At 28.4% G+C, this 26,565-nt stretch overlaps 1 protein-coding gene across 3 annotated transcripts in view; it reads right to left on the bottom strand.

Annotated features, from left to right (window-relative positions):
* The window catches only part of LOC111034868 (prolyl endopeptidase FAP), a 236,950-nt gene that overhangs the window by 143,732 nt on the left and 66,653 nt on the right, over positions 1 to 26,565 (bottom strand). Inside the window, exons 2-3 of one of the 3 annotated variants that reach the window (XM_022316540.1) lie at positions 15,831 to 15,963; positions 15,434 to 15,744 (exon numbers count right to left, since the gene is read on the bottom strand). The exons of 1 other annotated variant lie outside the window; for it this stretch is intronic. In XM_022316540.1, coding sequence (XP_022172232.1) covers positions 15,434 to 15,493 — 60 coding nt within the window. In that variant the 5' untranslated portion in view covers positions 15,494 to 15,744; positions 15,831 to 15,963. Of the gene's footprint in view, positions 1 to 15,433; positions 15,964 to 26,565 lie in introns of all 3 variants that reach the window. One more of the 3 variants, XM_022316461.1, reaches the window with a different exon arrangement.

The following is a 26,565-nucleotide window of genomic DNA, read 5'->3' as shown; positions in this document are numbered from 1 at the left end:
CCTAGAAAATTTTTCCAACTGATTTAACAATTGTATTTTATCCCTAGAGACATCCAACTCATTAAAAATCCTAACAAAATTAAATACTTAAAGAGAAAATTAAATCCGCGTTAATTGTCCTTACTGAATACTTGGTAGAGGTTATTATTTATATTTCAGTATGAATAATATTTTTAATATTTCGTTAAATAATTATAGTTATAATACATATGTTTAGTCATAATTATAGTCTATAGATATATGTCATACATATTAACCGTCTTAATCAATAAGAGATAAGTCCGTCAGATAAGTGTTTGATATTATAGATAACTTAAGAAGAAGTTAAACTTTTTAATTATTTTTAAAATTTTAACTAATTACTACTAGCAATTAGTTATAGAAAACATACTCATTATATTCATCGATGTTATGAGTAAATAATATTTCTAGTAGGTTGTAGGCAAATAATATGAATAGTTGTATTTATAGTGGACTTACCTACGCTTTTTGCAAGATTTTTTGTGCTGTAGAAACTAAAATTACTATCACTAGGTGGTATTCTATTTTTTTTAATATTAATATTACTCTATTACTCGTAACACATACAAAATATATTATATGAAATTGAAAAAACTGATGAGCACGCAGGCCCGAAATATGAAGCGGTAGACTATAATAATACACCATAGATACTACGACACCATGTGTAGCCATAATTACGTTTCAGATATAAACTTTAATTCATAGAATATAAATATATTATATACATATTATAACTTTTTTAATGACACCATGGTAGAATAATAATATACGTAATATGTCCTATATACGTGAGTGGTTAAAACTAAATATAATAATATAATCACAAATATAGATAAATTGCAATGCATTTAAATTAATTTATCCCGATAACGTATAAATGTTTGGACTCGGGGTAAGGTAAATGAGCTACGTATTTAAGACGCAGTTGACCCTATTAAAATAAACTTTTTAAGTACAGTTCATATAACAACTGGTTCACAACAGCAGTAAATCGATAAATTATTATTTTTTATCATTTGCATTATTGAAAGTAGATTTTGTCCTATTTGTACAAAATGTATATCACTGAAGTCTGAAACAACTTAAAGTTCTTTATATTTTGATGAAGTGGACCCTATAAATTCATGTATTTCAAAATCGCATTACCACATTTTGGTTAGGTAAGTGCCAAGTTTTCTCAGAGCATTTCACAACCGTAACTACACTATTTAAGACATTTAGACCATACTGGTAAATTGATTTGTACTTTAGAGCACTGTATATAGTGATCATAAATTAAATTAAATTATTATCCTTTTTATTAATTAGAAGAGCTATAAATAAGATAATATTATATTTTTAATTCAATCAATGTTTTGAATTTCTATGATGTGCAAAACAATGAAATAAAGAAAAACGATTATATTATTCAACATATATTTACATGTCTTTTACACATTTCTACATTTTTAACTTAAATATTATATTTTAATCAACTAAACACAACTACGAAACTGTACCTATCGATTCGTCGTACATGTTGTGAAAAATTAAAAAATCTTGTCAAAATGCAAATCTAAGTAAGTTTTGAGCTAGTTTTAAATTATAGTATAAATATATTAAATTAAATGTAAATTGATAAAGTAATTAACTAATTTTTCTTCAGTGGTTATCTATTTCCAATACCATTTATTACATCAAAACAAACAATAAAATTGAATGAAACATTTTGTTTTCTAAACTCGTCATTAATATACAAACTACCTAACATTAACTAGGTAAATATTATATCAAAATACAGAGAAATATAGTATAAATATTATGTAACGTGTACAAAAACATATTTAATATTTTCACAAAAAGTTGAGGAGCCATATGACTTTACAATCTTACATCTTTACATAATGTTAAATTGTTTAAATCATTAGGTTGATAAAATAGTTTTCTATAACCTGATCCTTAAATTGCAAGACAAACACGCTTAGTCAATTTATATTCAAGATGTTTGGTTTAAAGACAACAATAGCGATTAAATGTACACATGAAGTAATTTGGAACCATGTCAAGATAAAATCATCAGGTTTGGCCTCCTAATTTTACTAAAACAATAGAGTTTACCTAAAAAGCAATTTACTTAAATGTTCCACCATGTAATTAAATTTTGACAACTTATTCAACTATTATAAAGCCATTTAATACGAAAAGTAATTATTATATTTATAAGTACTAGGTGTTTAACCAAAAGAGATATATTGTGTACACTCATGAAAATTTATAAATAAAAAGCAGATATTCCATTGTAAGACTTTTCATACAATATAACCAGTAATTAACCACACTCATTCGATAATTTATCAAACCTCGATGAATATTAAAACATTTATTTACTGTCCAATCTCCATGTCATTAATAATTATTATTGACAAATATATTTAACAAATTCCAACTAGGACACTTATTGAATTACGAAGTGCAAATATGAGACAGTGCCAATAAATCACTCTCCTTATAACTTCTACGCCTTGATATGCATCCAATTCCAGATTATATATTGACATAAGGTTTGAAAATATTAAAAAGCATAAAGTACTAGATATAGATAATTCCATTCAAAACCATGAATTCTCTCTAAAAAGTATAATATTAGTATTTATCACCTACAACTCTTCTTCTCTGGTTCTATACGATTCCTGATTACGAGGACTTATAAAAAAAAATTATAAATCAAGGTTTTACGGCCAGATATTAGTTTAAGAATATTTTTTTCACCGTGTCACAATTGTAAATATTTTGTAAGGACCTATTTAGTAATCATTTACAATTAATAATGGTTTAATATTTAATACTTATTAAAGTAACATTTTGTAAATAATTAAAGGCTTTAATGGCAAGCATCTCTAGTGAATTTTCATTACACAGAAAACAGATTAAGAGTTTTAGTGGATTCGGGTTGAGTTAGCGATAGATGAAAATACATTTAATATTTCATTACACTTAAAATAGTTTTCGTTTTTTTTTTTTTTTTAGCATCAATTATAAAATATATGTACAAGTATAATACAAGATACATGTTTGCAATTCTTTATAATTACAAAACTTATTAATTTGTAAAGAACATTTTACAAAGACAAATATATCATATTATACTAACAGAAAAATTGAATAGAAAGTAATTAGTATTATGAACTTATGATAAACCCATATTTTTTATACATTATTACAACAAATCTGTGATTGAAATAGATTTTCGATTTTATTTTTAGGTAATGTACTAATGTAGCATAATACAATTTTCTCATTATAACTTATACTTGACTAGTATCTTATATAATTTTTGAACGAAATAAATAAAACTCTTTATAAATAAATCTATTCTTCACAAACTTTGAAAAAAAATATTAACAGTACAAACAAAATATAGTTTTCAAAATTAAAATCAAGCTGCTAGAAGTATCTATACTTTTTTAACTCGTTGGTCTAAACTCACGAAAAATATATGTATTGCTAAACCCCCCTTTGAAGTAAATATCTTCGACGAATTTTAACCATATTTCAAATATCATAAGAGCTATTAAATGCTGCTTAATATATGTTTCTCGGAAAAGTATAATATTATGATATTTATAATCTAACGTTAAACTAAACAAATTGAATTGAATCATCTGGTATGAAAATTGCAGAGATGTTTGAATTTAGTTAAAAGCAAACATTTTCCTAGAAGTAGCTTCAAGTCAAAATAACACTATTGAGCAGAGCGCAGGTTATTAGAATTTATGATATATCTACTGTATAGGTTGGCAAGGTTCGCACACATGTCTTAAATAAATAATGTGCAATCTAAGTAGAGATTTCTGCCAGTTGATATAGTTAGAAAGTTAAAATAATTAATTGGCATGTATACCTATATCACGAAACATTGAATAATGACTAGCAAGCATATATTATGTAATGACAGATGAAAAAATTGTAAACAATATCTAAATGATTATTGCCGAAAAAAATTAAGTGAAGGTACCTACTATAATGCAGCATCACAGATACATATAATAAGCTTGATGAAGCTACCATCCGCCATTCAAAAAGAGGTCTTTGGGATCTTATCACACCTACTTAATGTTGATAACATGATAACAAACATTGGCCTCGATTAAAATGGCGGCCGATAGCTTCAATCAATTACACAAGAGCTGTATTGCAGTTAGCGATCTCGTTTATTCTACATATCTGTGTGTAGTATATACCTACAGTTAATTATCACTACAATCAGTCGTTGATGGGACTGAAATAGAGTATGTACTTAGCACCTATATTGAATTAACATATCGAAAATTGTGTTCCATCGGGTTTTTCATAATTTATTTAAAAAATGGATTGCAAAAAATCTACTTGCATAAGTCTCTACTTCGAGTCTGAGACTGGGGAAAATTATGACGGATAAACGGACCTATTGAGAAGTGCGGCTATATACTAGCATATTCGTTCACACACAAATCGCCAAAAATATCGATATGAATATGATACATGAAAATTATGTTGCTGAATAAACTTAGTTCATAAAAATGTAAAATAAAATAGTCAGGGATAAGGTACCTATGTCATAAATCATAACATTTTTTTTTTTTTTATTGAACTTAAGCCCAGCTACTAAGGCCAATTGTCTTTTTTATTTATGTGTATCAGTACGTTTAAACACTTTTAACTTTGCTTAAAAGGCATTTAGTAATTGTAATTTCCTAATCTCAAAATGACGGTTCATATTTTAAGTAAAACTTTGCAAGTACATTTTAAAATAATATATGAACTAAATGTAGTACATCAATGGAATCTTCAACAAAACATGTCGTTATTGCATAGTTGTATAGTTAAATAGGCGTCGTTGTTTTCTTATCACGAGCTATTTCATTTTAAGAAAAAATATGCAAATATTTTGACGAATTTCGTCATCATTTGAACTCCAAATGCTTATAAAATAATACCTTGCTTATGTATTTTTAATATTTTTAAAATTTGAAATAGCTTAAATAAAAACCTGTGAGGAACCGTTATTAAATGTTCAAATATCATACTCATTGTAAAATCAATACAGTCATCGCTCCGCTCAGAAAATCTAAAATGTATTAATTGTGCTTTTTTACATACAAAATTCACACAGAACTAACTGTTAATTTATTAAGAGTATATATTTAAGATGTTCATAATGAACATTATTTATTAATTCTGTAAAAAAAAATATTTTTATCTTTAAAAGATTACTTATTTAAGTGTAAAAATGTTTTTATGACGAAACAAAAATAGAACATAATCATTGAACATCTGTATTGTTCTTCAAAATATAACGTGAATGGCAAACACTTTTATTTAGAGATTATTTCATTGTTTTGAAAAAAACTAATTTAGTGTGAAATTGTATAATTATCGGAAACAACAAGTATACATTTATAAAAAGTACAATTAAAATAAATTGTTTAATTTGTTGTGTAGCATGCTTAAGGTCTGTAAACTGTAGGTAAAAATGGTTTGTATTGTTAGTGCCTATCACTTTAATTAAACAAAATACAAGTATCAAAAAAAAAAACATGCTATTTTAGTAAATTAAGTAAATAATAAATCTGTTCTTATTTCAAAAAACTGTTATAAAAAAATCTTAAAACCATGGATGGAAATTACATATTAATGATACAGAGATGTTATCTATTCAGTGGCTATTGAATTTTGTACACTTTTTTACATAAGTTAGAGAATATTATTAGTAGTATTGAACTTCAAAATATGTATGTATTTTAAGAACCTCATAATTTACTTTTTACATAGGAAGTTAGGATAATGACATGAACAATATTAATTAATTTGTATTACCAAAGGAGAAAATGCCGTCAGCTGTTAATGTTATATCAAACAGATAATGAAGGAAAAAAATATGAAGACAAATATTATGACATTTTAGCTCAGTAAACACAAGTTCCAATATTTATGGTTATTATTAGGTAATTGGTTTTCGACTCAAGCCCTTTTAAAATAAATTGTATAGTTAAATTACAAATATTTGCACTATATTTTATAAGATCAAACGGCACTATTTTATCTGTACATTTAATTATGTAAAGTTTTAATACATACAAAACTATGACATCTTCATTGACACAAGTTTAATTTAATTCTGCTTTGATAGACGTAATAATATTTTTTTTAGGTAGGTCTTATTATAAATTATGATACACTTATACAATTATTAAACCTTCAACACTATAATTATAAACAAAATATTCAAATTAAAAACGTACTAAAAACAAAAGCATATACTTATATCACGATAAAGATAGATTAAACGGTCAAAATAACTAGATTAAAACGCACGGGGCAACTGTTGACCTAGAAAAAAACAATAAATTACATGTAAGCCGATAAAAAAAATCTTTACCCTTGATATGCCCAATAAGCCACCCACAGAGGGGAAAATATAATACAGTCCCTTTTGGAGGTCGTGAGATTAGATTAAACTTGAAATAAGACATTATTACATGCTTATTATCAAGGCACAAAATAAAGTTAATACCCTTTAAAAGTGATAATGTGTAAATTAACAAACTATGTACCTATATGTGTTCTTTTTTTCGATTAACAAAATAACAATGCCTTTATATTATTTAATAACAATAATAATTATTCATTGGTATCTTAAAATTCGTACATATACCAGTTCAGTACATGGACAAAAAATAACAAAAAAAATTATAATTATGAATGTATATCCACTGACAACGAAAACACAGACAACCCATATTTTATCAGCTTTCTATTTATAAAATACAAGTTTAAGAGACATTCAACTATATGTTACTACTGTAGTTGTTATCAAATAACTAAAGGGGTACACTATGCAAGAATACTTGTATATATATAAAACGTCTATTTTTTTTGTGTTTGTGTGCTTAACTATTTACAAGTCTAACTTCCATACAATGATGTTTTGTTTAAACAGTGTATGAGGGCACAAGATTGAACTTTGGTCTAAATACAACCACAATCAACAGTAGCATCAGTAGTGCGTTCATAGATGTAGCAGTTCTATGTACCCAAAACCCTATAGTTGAACCAACATGATCAAAAATCGATAAAAGGTTCTAAGGTTTTGGTAGTTGTCTTGTTAGATATCAACCCGCCGCAGCGCATTAAATATATAATCCGGTCACAAAGCAAGTAGGCGGCCGTCATTAGTCAGCAGTTTTTAGTCTAAAATTTCGAAATTTACTAGCATTGTTTCTGTGCATCTTGATGTCTTAATATGTCTGGGTAAGTATAATATGTGAACCGTTGTTACAGCAAAACAATACCCCCAAATATTCATACCCCCCGGGGGATGATTTTCCTAGGTTAATAGTACCTCCGGTACAAATTTCCTAGAATATTCAAACCCCCCAAAATTTTATACCAGGGGTACAAATATCCTAGGATAATTATACCGCGGGTAAAAATTGCCTAGGATATTCGAACTCCCGGTATGACATTTTGGGACGTATAGGTATTCTAGGGTTATCATACCAGGGGTATAAATTTCCTAGGTTTTTCATACTCACGTGGGGGTATTTTTATCCGTTGGTATGATTCAGAAAACCGATACAGATTTGGTACACATACATTTATATGTATATTATATTTGTTAATTTCTTCTTTTTGTATCTTTTCCCATAATATTACGTAAAAGTGTAAAACTCAATTTATTTATGTGCTAGTTGCTAAACAAATTTTAAAGTGTGTCCTTAATCATAAATAAAGTGAAATATATTTATAAAAATGTATAGGAATAGAAAGCATTTATTTAAATAATGAATATAATATTAAATTTATAATTATTTGTGGTGTTACGCCATGTACAATTAATTTATGAAAAGCCATTTTAATCAAATAGAGTACTAAAAAATGAACTCAAGAGAGCATCCATAAAATCTTAATACTCAAAGTTTGAATAAATGAACTCGTATTATATAATGTACGTATAATAATATTGATAGGATCGGATCACTAATGGCCTTCCTTCCGGCCAACTGCCCAGGGCTTCTATATTAAATGCCGGAAATTGCCGACCCTATAAAAGTGTTAATAGGCTATTTTGATGCCAAAAATCATGTGCTTGGATTTATAATCCATTATAAGGGTTGTTAAATAGTGATCAGTGATCACCTTCAATTGATTATGTATTTTCGATCTAATTTTGAGTATAAATTACAAAAAATTACTCTTTTTTAAAATATAAACAATGACTTCTTATAAATAACATAAACGTAATAAATCAAATTCAGAATACTATCAAAAGTTTTGATTTCTATGTATACATTATATAGTATAAATTTAAAATTAAATAAATAGGTCCGTAATATCTATGTAATATAATCAATGTAAGTTAAGTTGAAACATAAAAATTACTAAAACGGTCATCAAATCTAAAACTAACTATAAATACAGACTAACATTATAAACCGTGAAATAACAAGCTAATAAAGTATGTAATAAATTAATCCATAAATAAAACAATATATTATATTGATGACAACAGTTGGGTTGAAGAAAAAAAATAGCATGAAAGTTATATTTTTATAAAACCAACATCGATAACCCATAATCTGCAGGCGTTTTAAAAATGCACAACAATAAACTAGTGTAGCATCCTAATAATCAACTTTTTGTTGTGTGTCAATCATGCTTAACAGGAAATTGTGTCTTTTAGTTCATAAACCATTCTATTCATACTTATTTTTTTATTCCATGACTTTCACCGGGTATCATTATTTAATTTTTATCGACAGGTTTTTCTTTTCATGACATTATTAATGAAATATTCACGACTATTAAATAAGTTATACAACACCAAGATTGGAAAATATTTTATGTTTTTTTTTTTATTTTAAATGCACGATTAGATTTTATTCTTATTATAACCATTAAAATATACATTTATTATTTGTTAGGTAGTTATTAATTATTGTAGAAGGCTTAATTTGTATTGTGGAACGGTGTATAAAGTGGAACAATGGTAAAAAATAATGATTTACGTATTTTTGATTTAAAACTTAATTAGACTAAATGTTTGGATACTAGAGTCAGTATTTAAAGTAAACAATTATTAATAATCTTTGAAGAAAGGTTGGTATTAAAACGCCATTTAGCCAAACTGACAGTTGTCAACAATAACAATTTTTTTGGTTTTTATCATATTGATTTACTGTTAAAATCCCATTTTTATCAGTGTGCTCTATAATCTTTCAAGGTATGATCCAATTATAACCTTTTAATTATATATTATGATATCCACATTGGAAAAAATATAGTTTTAAAAATATTTTAGTAATTTAATTAATATTACAGTATATTATCAGAACACTATCAAAATTACAAAAACCTCAAACAATATTAAAATGGATAACTCAAAAGTAACATATTTAACAAAATAAAAATAATATCATGTTTTATTTATGGTTTTTAAAATGAAAACATTCAATTATGAATACTTAAAGTTAAATTAACTAATGTGCATCATTTATATGCTTTAAAAACTTTAAATATATTACATGATAATTGAACTAATGGGAAATATAAGGAAATCTACAAAATATAGCAAAAGGGTAAAGTTATATTTCAAAAGAGAACCTTCCAAATAGCATGTAATTTGTTTCTAAATTTGTATGCTGCTTATAAAATCTACTTTAGTGTGACATGTGATATACATAGTCATTATCAAATGATTAAAACTTTAAAAAAAAAATGGATACGGAAATTAAATAATTGATTTAAAATACTATTATCCTTATTATAAGACATTTCCAGCAGCTAAAAGTTTAGCAAAATATATGTGGTTATAAGTTTATACCATAACATCACGCAGTTATATTTATTTATATTCAGTAATTCAAACATATCATATTAAATTCAACATACATAAAAAAGTAAGTTTGTAAAAACAGCATATAATATTAAAAACTTACAGTTAAGCACATATTTTATCAAAAAATACTTAATAAAATACAAAGATTGTTCAATTCAAAAATAATAATCACGTATATGACAATTTATTGTTTAAGGTTAATGATAGTAAAACATTATCTTTTCAATTGTTATAGTATGAGAATTATCGATCTTATTAGTTTTATATAAATCAAACATACATATAAATCGTATAAAAATTATCGATATTTAATTATTTTGTTTTGTTTCCACAATACGTGTTAGACACAGAAATAAACCTTACAAATGCTTATTCACTATCATAAGTACATATTATAATATACTATATAGTACATAATATGTCCATTCTGAAGTATAATACGGGTTCATTAAAATAGTGTTTTGAAAATAAACAAAATAATATTATACAGGATGAATCAGCAAGCTTGCTCACACCATTTTTCCTCTTCGCAATAATGCAGGTATTTAAATCGGAATTTTGGAATTTTTAAATTGGTGAGATTTCATTCACTACTTCTGAAAATGTAAAGTACTATTTTTAAAATTATATCATCGTGCTATTTTTATACAGTAAATTATTTAGTACTTAGATCATTTTTCTGAAAATATTGTCGTTTCAATCTTTATATGGGTACTAAACTACTAAGGAAGATAAGAGGTTATGGTGGTTTGAAAATGTTAGTGTTAAGAAATAAAAACAAATAATTTGTAAAAATTGTGCAGGTATAATAAATACCTACTAGCTCCATACCATGGACTTAAAATTTTTTAGAGACTACTATCCATAGTAAATATAAACATTTTAATAACTGAGAAACTACTTGAACGGATTTTGAATTAAGTACATCAACATTTTTTGAAAAAAATGATCCACTGAATAGTCAACTAGAAAAAACTATGGTCCTCCAATTTATAACAGAAGTGCGTAATACTAAAAATATAGTCTTTAGGTATATTTGAAAATTCCAACGATCAGAATTTGAATAAATTCATTATTGGGGGGCGAGCATTCTTGGCGAATCACCCTGTATAGGTATTTACTATATAATACCTACTGCTTTACATGCATGACGTCCTATTGTGTTTTCTTCGCGTCGATAACTTTTTGTTGTAAATACTTTATGGGAATGAATAATTTAACTTTTTAATTTTGAAGAAAAGTCAGATCTACTAATTAGGTACTATATAAAATTTTTGAAAAAAATGAATACTATAAAAAGTCGTCGAATACAAAAATAACAAGTTCAAACAATCAAAATATTTAATAATAAATGATTTACAAAAAAGTTATCAACAGTGACATTCTAAAATGAACTTGAAAATAAAAAATAAAACATTATGTAATTTGTTTTAGTTATCATATAAANACTTGTGTCAACAAAAACAAGGCAGGTGTGATAAATAAGCATTATTAAATCTTTAATAGTTATGTGTAGAAATACGGCATTGTCTGTGTAGCCGCGATGATTTACAAAAAAGTTATCAACAGTGACATTCTAAAATGAACTTGAAAATAAAAAATAAAACATTATGTAATTTGTTTTAGTTATCATATAAATTAGTCTTAGTTGATTATATAAAATGTTTATGTACACCAGTGATGTTTCTATTCGATAGTTATAAGTTATAACGAATAATTTAAACTTTAAATATATTCCAAGTATCTGCAAGGGTTTAATACAAAATAATACTCAGAATAAATTCCATTTGCAATTGAACAATTCATCAAATTCCTATTTTTAGATCATACACAATATTTACTATTAATTAATTAAAATATAAATTAAATAATTCGAATAGTGTTTCCTGTGTTGCAAAACCACTATTTTACAATGTCCAAATAAAAATAAACGAAATAAAACCTTTATTTGTATTCTGTATTTAAGAAAAACAATACCGAAAATTAAATTTTTTACGTATTATAATTCATAAGAGGTATGATAATTATGATTTTAAAAGCTTAGTATAAACACCATCGAGAAATTCTCATTGGAAAACACGCATAGATGTCCAGATTTCGGCACTGCTTAAAAACTTAATTAAAGCAGCAAAAAGATAAAATTGGATCCGTCAATAAGAAAATCTCGTTAGTTGTTGATAGTTTTTTTTTTCATCTCTTTGTAATTTTTATTTTTCTTGATATTGCCTTGCACAGAAATATGCGTTCGGTTTGAGTCATTAATTAAATCAGTTGACGAAAAAAAAAAATGAAATAACTAGAGGGAAAAAAAGAATGAAATGTTTAATGGTGACAAAGCTTGTTTTGGTTATTCAAAAAATTATTTCACGAAATACGTCGGCCGGCAGCGGTAAGACAATGCGCACGAAATCTAACGGGGGGACTTAGTGCGCAAATAAAAACCACGAAAGTATAATACGGGTTCATTAAAATAGTGTTTTGAAAATAAACAAAATAATATTATACAGGATGAATCAGCAAGCTTGCTCACACCATTTTTCCTNTACGAAATCTAACGGGGGGACTTAGTGCGCAAATAAAAACCACGAAATACAAATGCATAAAAATGTAATGTATGTTTTTTGAATTTGTTTTTCCTCTTTATTCGGTTATTGTTGTATTCCATCACGTATGTAAATCGTCGTCGGAGGGGCTACTGAATACCACACACAAAATAATCGTTAAATGTTTTAATAAATTGCAGTTTCTCTAAACTCAGATAATTGGTCGGCGGCTATGCCAGTTTTAATTAAAAACTTAACTCGTTCAGATATAATTCATTTAATTGGACTCTCGGGTTTTGTTTTAGTATTCATTGAGCACATGAACTCCCTACACCGCAGGTCACATCATAGAAGCTTATCGATCCACCTCAAACTGTATTGTGGTCCGAAGAACAAATGTAAAAATGTATTCGTAACACGCACACACATATACTTGTGTCAACAAAAACAAGGCAGGTGTGATAAATAAGCATTATTAAATCTTTAATAGTTATGTTTAGAAATACGGCATTGTCTGTGTAGCCGCGTAGGAAGCAAAATAATATGAATGTCTTATTATTCTAAGTAGACAGTACTTGCAACTACTCTTGCAAGTTACGGAGAAGTATATTATGCAGGTGACAGAGGCAATTTAAAAAAAAAACTTGAATACTGCAGCGTATTATTAAATACGTTAGGTATGCATTTTGATATTTATGTGAAACAGTGGAAGTATACTAATTACATGACCTAGGTATATTATAATAAATTATTATAACAACTTCAATCAGTAAGCTCTAATTCGTTTGAAAAAATTAGCTAGTAGAATTTCTCATGACATCCACTGTACCTATTTGAAAAAATTTTCTCTGCATAAATAAAATGATATTTAAACAAATGTCGAGTCATTATTTTAAATTTTATATATGAAAATTTATAAATATGAAATAAGGTCATTTGAAATACTGTTATAAATATTTGTTTCAATGTTCTCAGGATTTCATCACAGTGAATAAAACATCAGGTGTTTTTCCTTCTTTTCAATACAGAATTAATCAAAAAACACCTGTTGAACAATGATGTCCTGTTGCCGTGGCAACATGCTGATCTGAAATTAATACGCTCTAGCGAAATCTACGCCTAAGGGCACTGCGAACGATGACGATATTATAATATACATCTCACTATCTCAGAAATATAACCACGTCATTTATTGTTGGTATTCGTCCCTAAAATGTCACCACAGCCAACCACTCAATAATTTGGGTTTCGCGTTTCAAGATAATGTCCTTTGACTCCATAGTCTCTTGACATCAATTTCGTTGCCAGAAGAGATGTATATTCCATCAAATGTTCTCAAAGAGATTGTCACACACATAATTGTGACTGAAATATTTTTGGACGAGAAATGATTACCTACCTAAGTACGTAAAGTGCTTGTGAATTTACTGTTAAGGTTAACCGATAGATAGATTAACTAGTTATGGTATGAACCACTGACCAATAGAAAAACATACTCTGAAGTAACAGTGCGCATATTAAAAACATCTCGAATGCATTTAATTGGGAGTTGCTGAATGATTAGAAGTGTATAGTACCTGTTTAAATTTTTTATTTTATTTTATTTTTTATCATAGTCGTTAGGTTTTTAACTAATGAGTAGATCAAATAACATTCACTTTATTTGTACAATATGTTTACCAATGTAAATGAAAAAATGTCAATAAGCAAATTAAAAATCTATAGTGCTCTATCTGTGGGTAAATCTTTATGTCCGCCGACTTAACTTCTGATGAAACACCTATATTTTCAAACGTTGAACGAATTACGAAATTATCATATCTATAATAATAAATCAAGTAATATTTAAGTGCTGTAAGAAACATTGATGGGTAAATGTCAGACAGGGTTTTTCACGCCATAGGTGCGCTAAAAGTATATAATACTTAATATATAGAATTTAAAATACAGGGTGATCCGCTCTCTTCTTTTCTTCAATAATGCAGTAGTTCAAAATATGATTTTTAATTTTAAACTAACTTTAAATAGAATTTTATTTTCAAATTCTCTACATTTTTGTAATACCTAAATAGTGTCCCGTAGGTATACAAAATTCTGTTTTTTTAACTGAGTATATAACCCTTCTTATTTTCTACTGTAAATTATTTAGTCTAAACTTTTTCTAAACAGTTTAGACTATATAAACCCATATTCGAACGAGTAGTTTAAGTTATTTAACTTTGTGTACTAAGATACTAGGTCTACGATGATGGGGTTGGACGATATAGAGGCTATGGTGAATTAAGCTTTTCAATAATTATTAATCTATTGATATTTATATTTTGTAAATATGGTCCAAGTATACTAAATACTAAATTCAATGCCACATCTATTTTATAATTTTGTAAAACCGTTTTAAGGGCTATTATCCTTAGCACGACCATTTAAATAACTGAGAAACAAATCGTTGTGAATTTGAACTAAATACCTTTATTAAAATTTAAAAAAAAAACTATACACTAAATAATATACAGTCAACAAAATAGCTAGTTCTCATTTGAAACCCCTTAAGTAGGAAGTACAAAAATCTCAATAATTTGAAAATGTGGGGTTTAAGTCTGTTCAAAAATGTCATAAAAATCAGAAGTTAAATGAAAAATTTAGTGCTCATATCAAATGGGAAAATGGGGGTGAGCATGCTCGGCGAATCACCCAGTATACCAATATATAGTTAGGTACACGTACTCAACCGCGCTCACGTAATATAATCGCGATAAAATTCGCATGCACTACCGGCTCATTTTTCCCACCCCCACCCCTATTTTCCATGGGTGGCGGACGGATGCTCTGCGATATCAATAATACCGCTTAGCCCCCGACCCCATATAACACACGTACCTACGCGTACTGTATATACGGGTACTCGAGTTATCCATAACATAATAACATGTGCCGACCTATGGTACGTAACATTATAATGATATAACATATTATGCGTTATTATTATAGTGCAGGCCGTCGTGCTACTCACCTCGATGCCCTTTTCCTTGCCGGATCCTCCACCGCCGTGGGAACTCTGCACGGTGTTCATGGCCGACTATCGTTTATCATTCCGCGAGATAACGACCACTGCGATCTTCTCTATAATGTGCCGGCGCCTCGAAGACTACGATACGACTGTTATCACTTTCGCCGTTGTTACCATCGCCGTGGTGGTTGTTGTCGTTTTTTGTTTTTCCCGATGTCGGCGTTATTGTCTTTGTCGTCGTAATAATTATTGATATATAAGCGTGACATTATCACCGATGACTTTTCACGCGATTTTCCCCGCGCAGGCTATATCTTATGATAGTAATATAAAAACATAATCGCTTCGATTATTTTACAGAAATACTATTATTATACGAAATATTTCTATATTATAATACCATGGCACAAAATCATTGTAATTATCATTACAACTATACCGTGGTTAACAAAAATACAAAATAATCCACTTCACGTTGCTGACGAACAACGTAACAGTATATTAATTGGGTGCCACACGCTCTTCCTTTTCACCTAAAAAAAAACGTTTAATAGAACAATGAATCCACCCTCGTAAAACACTTTAAATTATTATGTAATGGGTACACAATATAATATGATTATTATATTGATATCGCTGTGTTCCGTCGAAACGGATTTAACGGCCGGACTCGATGTTGTGATGAGGATGATTGCAATAATAGCATTTGTCGCATTATTTGTTTCAAAACTCGTTTCCATTATACATATTAATAGGTATTAAACTATACGGTCACCCTACTTTAATTTCAAAAACGATGTATATTTTTAATGCAGCCAACTCATCGCGGCATGTACGTTTATTTTCCCGACTAGTGTATTCGTTTTTAACCAGATCCGATTAAATTATATTATAATAATATTATTATTTATGTTCATATCAGCCGATAATAAATAATATTTTAAGCCCTCCGTATCATACATTATTGAGCGTTTTTCACAGTACGATTTCCCTACAGTCCAAATATTATAATACACTATATACAATCTAGGAAAATGTAATTAGGTAGGTAACAATAATATCATATTTCGCGGGTATTATAAATAAAACAACTTTTGACTTATCAATTTTAAATATTAAACGCGGTGTGCTTGTCACTATATGCGCTTATGAATAATAATCGATTAATTCTATTTTAGGGCCTGACCGGACCAAATAGATATAACCACAGCGTAAAATATTAATAAAGTGTACAATATTAAACTTCTTATTAATAAACATTAATCCCTATAGAAGCATAGTTCCGTGTAAGGATATAATTTTATCAATATTTAATTCCCGTTTGGAAAACTCAAGAAACCCATATTATATTGTTTCTATAATAGAGGTCGTAGGTACCTAAACAAAATTATCACATGAAACGATTAAACTTATCGTGATACGTTTATTCAAGCGATAATAAAAATGTTTATTTGACATCAATAACTAAGTATTTTTGGCTTATCAGTTTAAACTTTAGTAAGTAAATTTAAATTACATAAATTCATCTCAACTCTCAATCAACGTGTCTCATTATAGGTATAAGATAAGACTCAAACGTCCACCGATAACTCATGGCTGTTATAAGCATTTATCATAAATATTTTCATAATATAAAAATGTATATTGTAAATGAATAAAAAAATATGATGAATTGCAACAAACTCTAAGTACCGTTGCAGGTTAAGGATTTCGATAGTCAAAGTTCAATCAAGCTCAAAAATAAACATTTCACATTTCCGTTATTAATTTTTTACTTTATTATTGTTATTAAGTTAAAAAGTTATATAAGATGGTTCGTGCTCAACTATTTTAAAATTAAATATTGTTGTTTGTAAAATACACGAGAATATATCAAGTACCGTACAAAATATAAAAAATAGATATTAGATATTCGCATACTAAATTAATTATTTTTTCCTCAAATCAACCATCAGATTAATAAAATATGCTCCTAACGTATAGCCATAATAATTTTAAAAATAAAAATAATTTCTTTTTGATCCATACAATTTAGTATTTACTATTTAATGTTCTGTAACCTGTTCTGTAAAAGTTGTGCATTACATACATTACAATAGTTGATAAACTATTTAATTTTAAAATTGATTTACATTCACTGCAGTGTTGTCTCTTTAATATTGCACTTTTAGTTTATACATTAAAAACGAATGATTGCATAATTTATAAAAAAAAAAAAAATAGCTTACAGACCGGTGACATTATTAATAATTGTATCTCAACGACGTTAAATTAAAGAGGTACTTAGTAAATCGTAAATGTACATTTTACATACCTATACCTACATAGTATATATTGTAATGGTATTATTTATCAATTATGAATAGTTTCATCGATTCGAGTTTCCTTAATTCAACTATCGTAGACTATGCATTTGTTTTAAAAAAATGTGTGTGATTTTCTAATGCGATTTTCGTGAATATGACTTACAATCGACATATTATAGTCGTAGATCATCATCCGAATAGTAAACGAAACGAATAAAGCCTGCGAAAGCAGTATGCCGCAATGGCAAATAATGTCGTTGAATCAAATCACATGACCCAGCTTTAAAGTTTTAATAAAAAAAATAAACCTGTTAAAACTTGGTTTGTTATTTTCTTCTAGACGAAATACGTGTTAAGACTTTTTGAATACACAGAGTGTGTGATTTCTGTAAAGCATTTGTTTCTTCGGACCACAGAATAATTACGTCATGACCTTCAGATCCATTCAATCTCCTCTTTTGACGTTGTTTTATACATAATACACGTAATCTTGTTGGATAAAAAATCGTGCAGGGTCTCCTAAGACGAATGAGTTTCATATAAAGCAATGAATATTTTAAAAATATTAACATCACATGGGAAATTTTAGGTGTGTCATTGCGTTTGTCACAAAACAAAAGAACAGAATACTTTTTACAGACGTAATCCTATTATTATTCTGTGTTCGTTAAGCAGCTTCAAATAGCGAAACTTGTTTGCATTGGAAAATGGATAGCGAAACCTCTCAATATTGGACACTTTCAAAAACTAAAAATCTAAATGTGCTAATAAAACTAATGAGAGGAGTCCAATGTCCGAAATCCTCACTATATCGTCATAAAGTTTTATACACATTATAAATTATAATATATATATACTATAATCACAAATTTCCGATAATTCTCAATCGTGTAAAATAAACTCTGCGAAGTTTGTATAATATGTTTTATTATTTCGATGTAATGACTTTCTTATTAATAATATTATCAACATAAGTAATAATATTAATTATTAGACAGGTACATGTTGTATATTATATCGGATATTTAATTATGTGCATAATATTTATTAATACATTTTATAACACATAGACATAACACGTAATGTGGTAGTGTATTCTCACAATCAAAGTACGTAAAAAGTAGATACCTTACGCAAACAGATTACAGACAAAAGCTTTTATTCCGGGCAAGTATAAGTTTACACTATAGCCATAGAGGACACGATTTCGCCAGGAATACACGTACAGAGTATCCGAGATAACTTTTAAGTGGCTTGTATATTTATTTTAAAGAATAATAGTGTTAATCCATCGTGTTTGATACTCCAATACACCTTTACGGTTCGTATAGCCGCCGTAATATCGGTCCGAAACTCGTGAAATGCAAATTCGATGAATCATAGTATAGGATTGCCGATTCTCCAGCCGTTTTTATATTTTCCCGAGCTTAAACGGATGCACCGAGAGGAATAAAACGTAAAATGTAAGGAAATAAGTTTCGTAATGAGAACTAGAGGAGAAAAAAAATACGTTCTCTTAACGCGAGGGGGATGACGATATTGTGTTAAAATATAGGTGGAGATTATACACAATATTGAAGTAATCGGCTTGAGAAAACTATAAAGTGTACGCGCACAGAACAATAATAATTTGTTTTTGAATTTTACATTACTAACTATACAGCAGCAGTTGCAAAATTACTCATCCGTGGTTAATTACACACTGTCGCCATCTCAACTCTCAAATGGTTTTCTCAAGATGGACGACTTTATCGCTTTGTATAATAATAATTACGGAACGAGTTATAAATGTATATAAATTTTTATAAAATAAATAAAAACAGCCATAAAGACGAATTTGATTGGTAAAAATAAACATCGACTAGTTACCAACTTGAATAAGGCTGAGGAAAATTATCAAGATTTGAACTTCTTAAAATAAAACGTGATAATGAAAAAAAAAAATAGATATTTATTAATACTACACCGGCTTGTTTGTGAGTAGGGAATAAGAATATATTATTGAGTTATTTACGTTGTCGGTTCTGGTAGTAAATTTTGGTTGTCGTGACCTATATTTGCGTTCCCTCTTTTCCGTATTTCGAGCTTTTGATATTGGTGTGAATTTTATTTTTGTTTTCAATCATTACAAACATGTTTTTTATAAAAAAAAACAAACACACACACACACACACACACACACACACAATAACAAACAAACAAACAAACAAATAAACCAACAAAACACGTCTAATCAGTGTTTTGGTTAGAGGGAGCCCGAAATCGCAAAAATTAATTAACGATGATGAAAACGAAACACGACATTTTAGTAACGTCTGCCGCACTCGATCGCCAGCAGAGCAGTTTCGTCGATTTATTACCGTGCTTATTGAAATTATGTGCATGCGTCATTTATATAAATTTATAAGCATGTGCGTTGGATTTAATAACGCGTGAAACACCGATGTGTTATTGCTAAATAGTGCTGCACCGTAGAGCTGTCACAGAAAACAACAGTGGTATTTTTTTACTACACCTCTATGTCACCGATATTGTACCTTTTCCGTTTTCGAAACGAGCGACGCGATTGCATTATCGTAATGGCTAAAACTGTTCTGAATGTAAAAACTGACACATATACGACTGACATATTAGGCATTATGTTTTATGTATTCGGCACACGAGGACAGCTGATATTGTAAACTTAAAGAAATAACGCGATTTCCACTATAAATAAAACGATAAAAAAAGAATACAATTTTAAATTGGTAAGTACACAATATTTTAATACTTTGTTCTACATAGGTACCAATTCCAATAACTTATTATACAACATCAATATTTGTTTAATCGACTAATATTACCATTTTTAATTTGAATTTTGGAATCAAACAAGAATGTTCCCACGCTCGAAGAATCCAACTCTTCTCAGCAGGGTCAAAATATATAGATTGTACATGGAATGTGAGTCGAGCAAAAAAATCGATTGAACCTCAAAAACCTTGATCGGGATCGAATAAAAACCTCACAAAATATGTTATAATATTATTATATTCGTAAGTATTAAGTTAGTTTTAAGTTAGGATTCTTTAGTATATTAGTTCGATAAGATGTCGAAATCACATGGTTGAACCTACACGATAGTGTACACAAAATGTAGTGTTATTATTATATCATGACGTGTTCAATCGTGAACGTACTACCGTCGTAATAACTTTGCAACCGAGGTGGTTGAAAGGTAAAAATAGCAACACATATTATAAAAGACCGACTCCTATCGTTATATGCCGGTACAAGAATTATTTATCAGCTAAGAGCGGGCGCAGAGTTCACGAATATCCGACACGCACCGCTGCGACTTGCGCAAAGTTGTACCTGACTTGTCGGTCAAGTTAACGTTCTCTGTCCGAGCCACCGAAATCGAAAACAATTTATACATAAAAGCCGATTTTGGCACTCTGCACACCGCGATGACGCCATTAATCATTTTTCCACTCACGTCCGGTGCCGCCCCCTCCCCCACTCACCTCCCATCACAACCGGAAAACGCCGAGTTTATGTTTGCGCCGCAGACCGCGGAATAAACGAGTGTGTGTCGGCTCGCCGACGACGAGTTATTGGCCGCGACGCTCGCTAATACCGCGAAAAAGTTTTTCCGTTTTGTCATTGTCCTGCTCGCTGGGTGCCGCCTTTCAGACGCTCCTCGAACGCCGCCGATTACACGCCACCGCCTCCGACTACTCCGTTGACATAATATTATTATTATTATTGTATCACACTAGCTGATCATACGCGGTTTGACAAATTAAATGTTCGTGGATTCAGTACTTCTCATAACACTCCGTTAAAATAACATTACGAAAACCTCACAGATTTACGATAGGGCGGTTATTTGGGTTGTTTCGACCAACAGTTATACGTCATGTGACTGCTGCAGTGGTCTAAAATCATGTGTTCAATCGTGACAACTATGACAACTTGCAGAATCTATTGCCAAAAATTTTACGAAAATCGGTCAAAAACTGTTAATTTACATAAGGATCAGATCCGTTCTATGCTTTTGAATATTTTATATCCACATAACATATTAATTACAGCCGATCCTGTACTACGCTGGCCGTTCCAAATTAAATAATTCCAGTGGATTTACAACTTAAACTCCCTCAAACTACACATATTTTTATCACAGTCGTTCTGGTGGTTTTGATCAAATATAAAATAAAGGTCTAAATAAGCGACTATAATATGTGCTAATAATCACCTTTTTCTCGTTCGAACGAGGTTCGCGAATCAAGTATTTTTCTTCTCTTTTCCGCGATTTCTCTGTCAAGAATTTTCATCTGTTATACCGTATTGACATTTAACCACCCACACAATAAAAGATAGGTATGTACACGAATAACTAATTATCAATGTTACTGACTATAATTAAGTGTTCTCAGAAATCTCGGCAGTCTCCACGTGTTTTAGAATTAAAACGAAAATTATAATCACACCTGAGTACCTGACACCTGAATACTTTGATAACTTATCTGTTTGTTGTAGTGCAAACATTTTGAGGATAAAATTAAAATTCTGAAAAATAACGTGACTGCTTGTCGGGCGAAATTAAAGACGTGACTCCGCCGTCTTAGATTCTTATTGTCAAGCAGCACCGAGGACGTTTAATATGACTTTAAGAATAGGAACTTATGCAATTATTTTTCAGGAACAAAACACCAGTAAAAACCAATTGTTATCAAAAAATATATATAACCAGTCCAATCATATTTTTTTTTTTTTGCTTAAATTTTCAATACAAGTTGTGTTTACCAATATAAATCAATTACATCTACTAAAGCCATACATTTAAATTTGAATCTTAAATTATTCATGAGTAGTTATATAACGAAATACAATTTTTACTGTTTAAAATTAACTTCTAAACTCATAATAATAAAAAATTAAAATTAAAAGTTCTGTAGTAAATTTTAATTTACAATTCTTATGAATAACAAAGTAATTAATTGACCAATTATTCTCTTTAAGATAGGGTGAATTAATATAAATTCAATTTTTTTTACGCAAATAATAAATACTTAATTAAAACCGACAAGTTTTGAATGGCTTTTAAATTTCAAAAAGAAATTGTTTATTAATTATAATATCGTATTATCTTTTTTTTTAAACGTACAATTTTTATTCATAATTTACACATCTGGAAAAATTGTTTGTATAATATCAAACTATCAAAATAAGTGGTACATCAAATAAAAACAAACTAGAATGTGAAACCCACAATTGGATATTGTACTCACGTATCACATATTATTACTATCAATTTCACAGAACTTGAATATGTTTACGAACGCAAAATAGTAAGCTTAATTTTTTTATTAAACTTTATTTATAACACCAGTTTGAGTTAAATAAAAAAAATTATCTCTTACTACCATGTGTACCTATAAAATATTCACATTAAAAATACTTTATTTAAAATTATAACATTCAGTGGTGAGCAGTTATAATGTGGCTGCCCCGTAAATATGTGAAATAATAAATACTGACAAACCTACTAACTACCATCGTTATACCACATTTTCAGCGAAGTAGTATTCAACCTTTTTTTAGATGTTATAGTCACATTTTTATTTCAACAATATTATAATTATTATTATCATTAATTTTAATGCACTTTCACTATGCAGTGATTATAATGAAACAATAAAAGGAAAATTTTACTGTAATTCAACTTTACCGGGTGTAATTATTCAAAATGTAAATTAAAATGTTTTTACATTAATAGTATTGGTCCATTTTGTTTTTAATTTGAAAACGTTGAGTACTATCGTTCCTTTGAAGTAGATTTTTTTTATTGTTATTTTTTTATATCTACTTCAATCAACAATTCGAAGATTCATTTAATTAATTATTTTTATAATAAACTGGCATTTCAATTAAAACAGCATACAAGCTACTATGCTCATTATCCAGATGTGATCTTCAAATCCAAAATATTGTAATAATGATCTATATTTAATTATCTGATTAAATATACCAATATAACTATACGACAGTAAATATAAGTTCACAAAAAAAAAACTATACAAGATACACGAATTCAATATTAAATAATTATATACTGATCGAAATTTTTGATAGTTGTAGTTAAATATAATAAATAAAATATTGTTCCATACCAAAACATATTTCCATTGTATATGACGATATACACATAGATATCATACTTATATCATAGACAACAATGTGTGTTAATATAAATCTTCCCTAATTTTCATACGATGAATAAATGTCGTGATATTAGTGAATCCTGTAATTAGGTTATACTTGTTCAGAATTGATAAGTAAGTCTTGGCAGAACTAGTACTAACTAAATCTTCTCAGAAATCATTCAACATGTATAACTCAAAATATAATTATAACTAAAATGTATCATGTAAAAGTCATCTGGTGGTTTCTTTCAGTCCAGTAACTAAGTAGTTTGTAATCAACTATCAGTGACTATTTGAACAACACATATTATTTTAAACAACAGAGCTAACTCAGATATAACCTTTGTCGTTATGCACTGTAGTGTTAAGTTTTTAAAATATGTATCTATTTAAAGGTAAATAGTGATACAACAAGTGTGAAGTTTAAAATCTTTATTTCAGTTTGCTTGAATACCCCAGAGAACTTTATAAATTGGGAAATCTTAGAAAATGTCTCATATTATTATTTTGTTTTCAGAAAACTGGTTGGGTTATCGTTTTAAATTAATTATTCAAATGGCAAAGTAGATTTTTCTCCAATGATAATTTACATCATTGAATAACAGTATAAGGAAATTCGAAATTAAAAAGAATAATCTTAATAATGCCATGATGTCCACATTATAAAGTCCACTTGTAAATAATTCAATTTTTTCATTTCACGCGGTATAGGTGCGATAAGAAAAATTATCAATAATTTAAAATAGCGTTTTTGCAAACTCATCAAAATCTGATGAAATGGTTAATGCAGACGAATATATTTTGATAGCAGATTTGTTGTAATATTTAGAAATTTTCTGTAGCCAAAATCAATTATTAAATAAGGATAATAGTTATATAGAGGTACTAAACTTGTTCGAAAGTTCAAAGTGTCTAGACTCTGTTGACCCATCAATCAGATTCAATCTCAAATATGGGTATGTTTTGAATTAATCGTTTATACGACTATATTTAATTGCAAGAACATGTCAGATAAATAACACGGAAATTAGGATTTCTTGTTTATGGATATAAACCATAATATATATTCGTATAAATTGCATATATATGTATATTATAATAATATACAGCCAAGTGAATCTCCTACAAGGTTTTAACGTAATATCGAAAACCAAATATATTTGTGTGTTTCCATGTTTCACCCGAATAACACACATTTAAATATTTAATATATATTATTAAAAACTTATGTGTTTGCAAAATATTATTAATTTGAGATAATTTTCTTGTCAGTTAATATTAATTTCACTATTGGTGTCTCTCACTAGCTATTAGTTACAAAATGTTTGGCACTGTGTGATGAAATTTTAAATAAATATAAACGTAGTACATATTACAAAACAATAGTTTTTGGAAAAACAATCATGCAACGCAGTACATGGTGAACTGCGGTTTTCTCAAAACCACCCGAAGACAATTATTACAAGCATGTAAACGCAGTATGACTTTAACAACAAAGTCTAAGACACACGCCAACACCGCAAAATTCTTCGAAAATTCTCCATGTTTTTGGCTTCTTTACAGTGGATTTTTTTCCGTCGTGTACAAGTCACGTGACTTTGTAAGCATAATCACATTATGAAAACAAAAGTACCACACATATTATTTCTATCAAACACATGTCTGCAGCATAATATTATTATTATCGTAGTCAGTACTCGTCTATAGTCGTCTGTGTACGTATGAATGATATTACAATGTACACATTGATTTACCAGGTAGGCTCGCCTCTATTTTTCTATAGTACCTACTAATGATTTTTTTCAAATTCTGATTTTTGGAATTTTTAAGGATATTTATGGATAATATTCATAAATGGCTACTAAGATTTTTTTTATACTATTTAAGTTGTGTGCTTGGCAATAAAAACCTTTATTTTATCTAATGAAAACTACTAATTTTCGTGTAAATAATGAATTAACATTGATTTTAATAAACATTTTTATTTATCTCTCTAAATCAAATTTGGAAGCAGTAATTGTTTAGAGAACTATTTAACTTTATGCGTACTGTAAATAATTTGTCCATGATAATAGGTTTGGAAGATATTTTATAGTGGGCTAAAATTATTTGAAATTTATAGTAACAAAATATTTATATAATATCAACAATAATTTGAATGAATTAAACATTTAGGAAAAAATTATAGTGTGAAGACTTGGTTCATCAATAATGAAGAAGATCGTTTCAAGTTTTCTATGTTTAAAAACATTTTCTCAGGCGATACGGTTGGTTTCACTATTTAAAATCTTTCAAAATATATGGTAGTTAATTCTTTTTAAAATTTTTTTTATTCACTTTTATAACTAATTCATGTTAATTTTCGATAATGCTTTTTTTCAATAAATATACTTCATTTTCGCTTTTTAAACAATTTTGTGCTTTTATTTTTATTTATTATGCTTTAAAATCCAACCCCTAATGTATAATATGCAGAAAAATATATGAAGTAATGTACTATTTTGTGTTGCTATTTTATTTAATACAAGGTGAATACTTGTTTATAACATATTTTAACTTCTCGTGTACAATTCAAATTTATAATTTTTTTCAAGTTAAATCAAATGTATATAATACATACTCCTCACAAAAGTACCCG

The sequence above is a fragment of the Myzus persicae genome, unplaced genomic scaffold (genome assembly GCF_001856785.1).
Source record: "Myzus persicae strain clone G006 unplaced genomic scaffold, MPER_G0061.0, whole genome shotgun sequence".
NCBI lineage: Eukaryota > Metazoa > Arthropoda > Insecta > Hemiptera > Aphididae > Myzus > Myzus persicae.
This window is presented reverse-complemented; position numbering and strand designations above follow the sequence as displayed.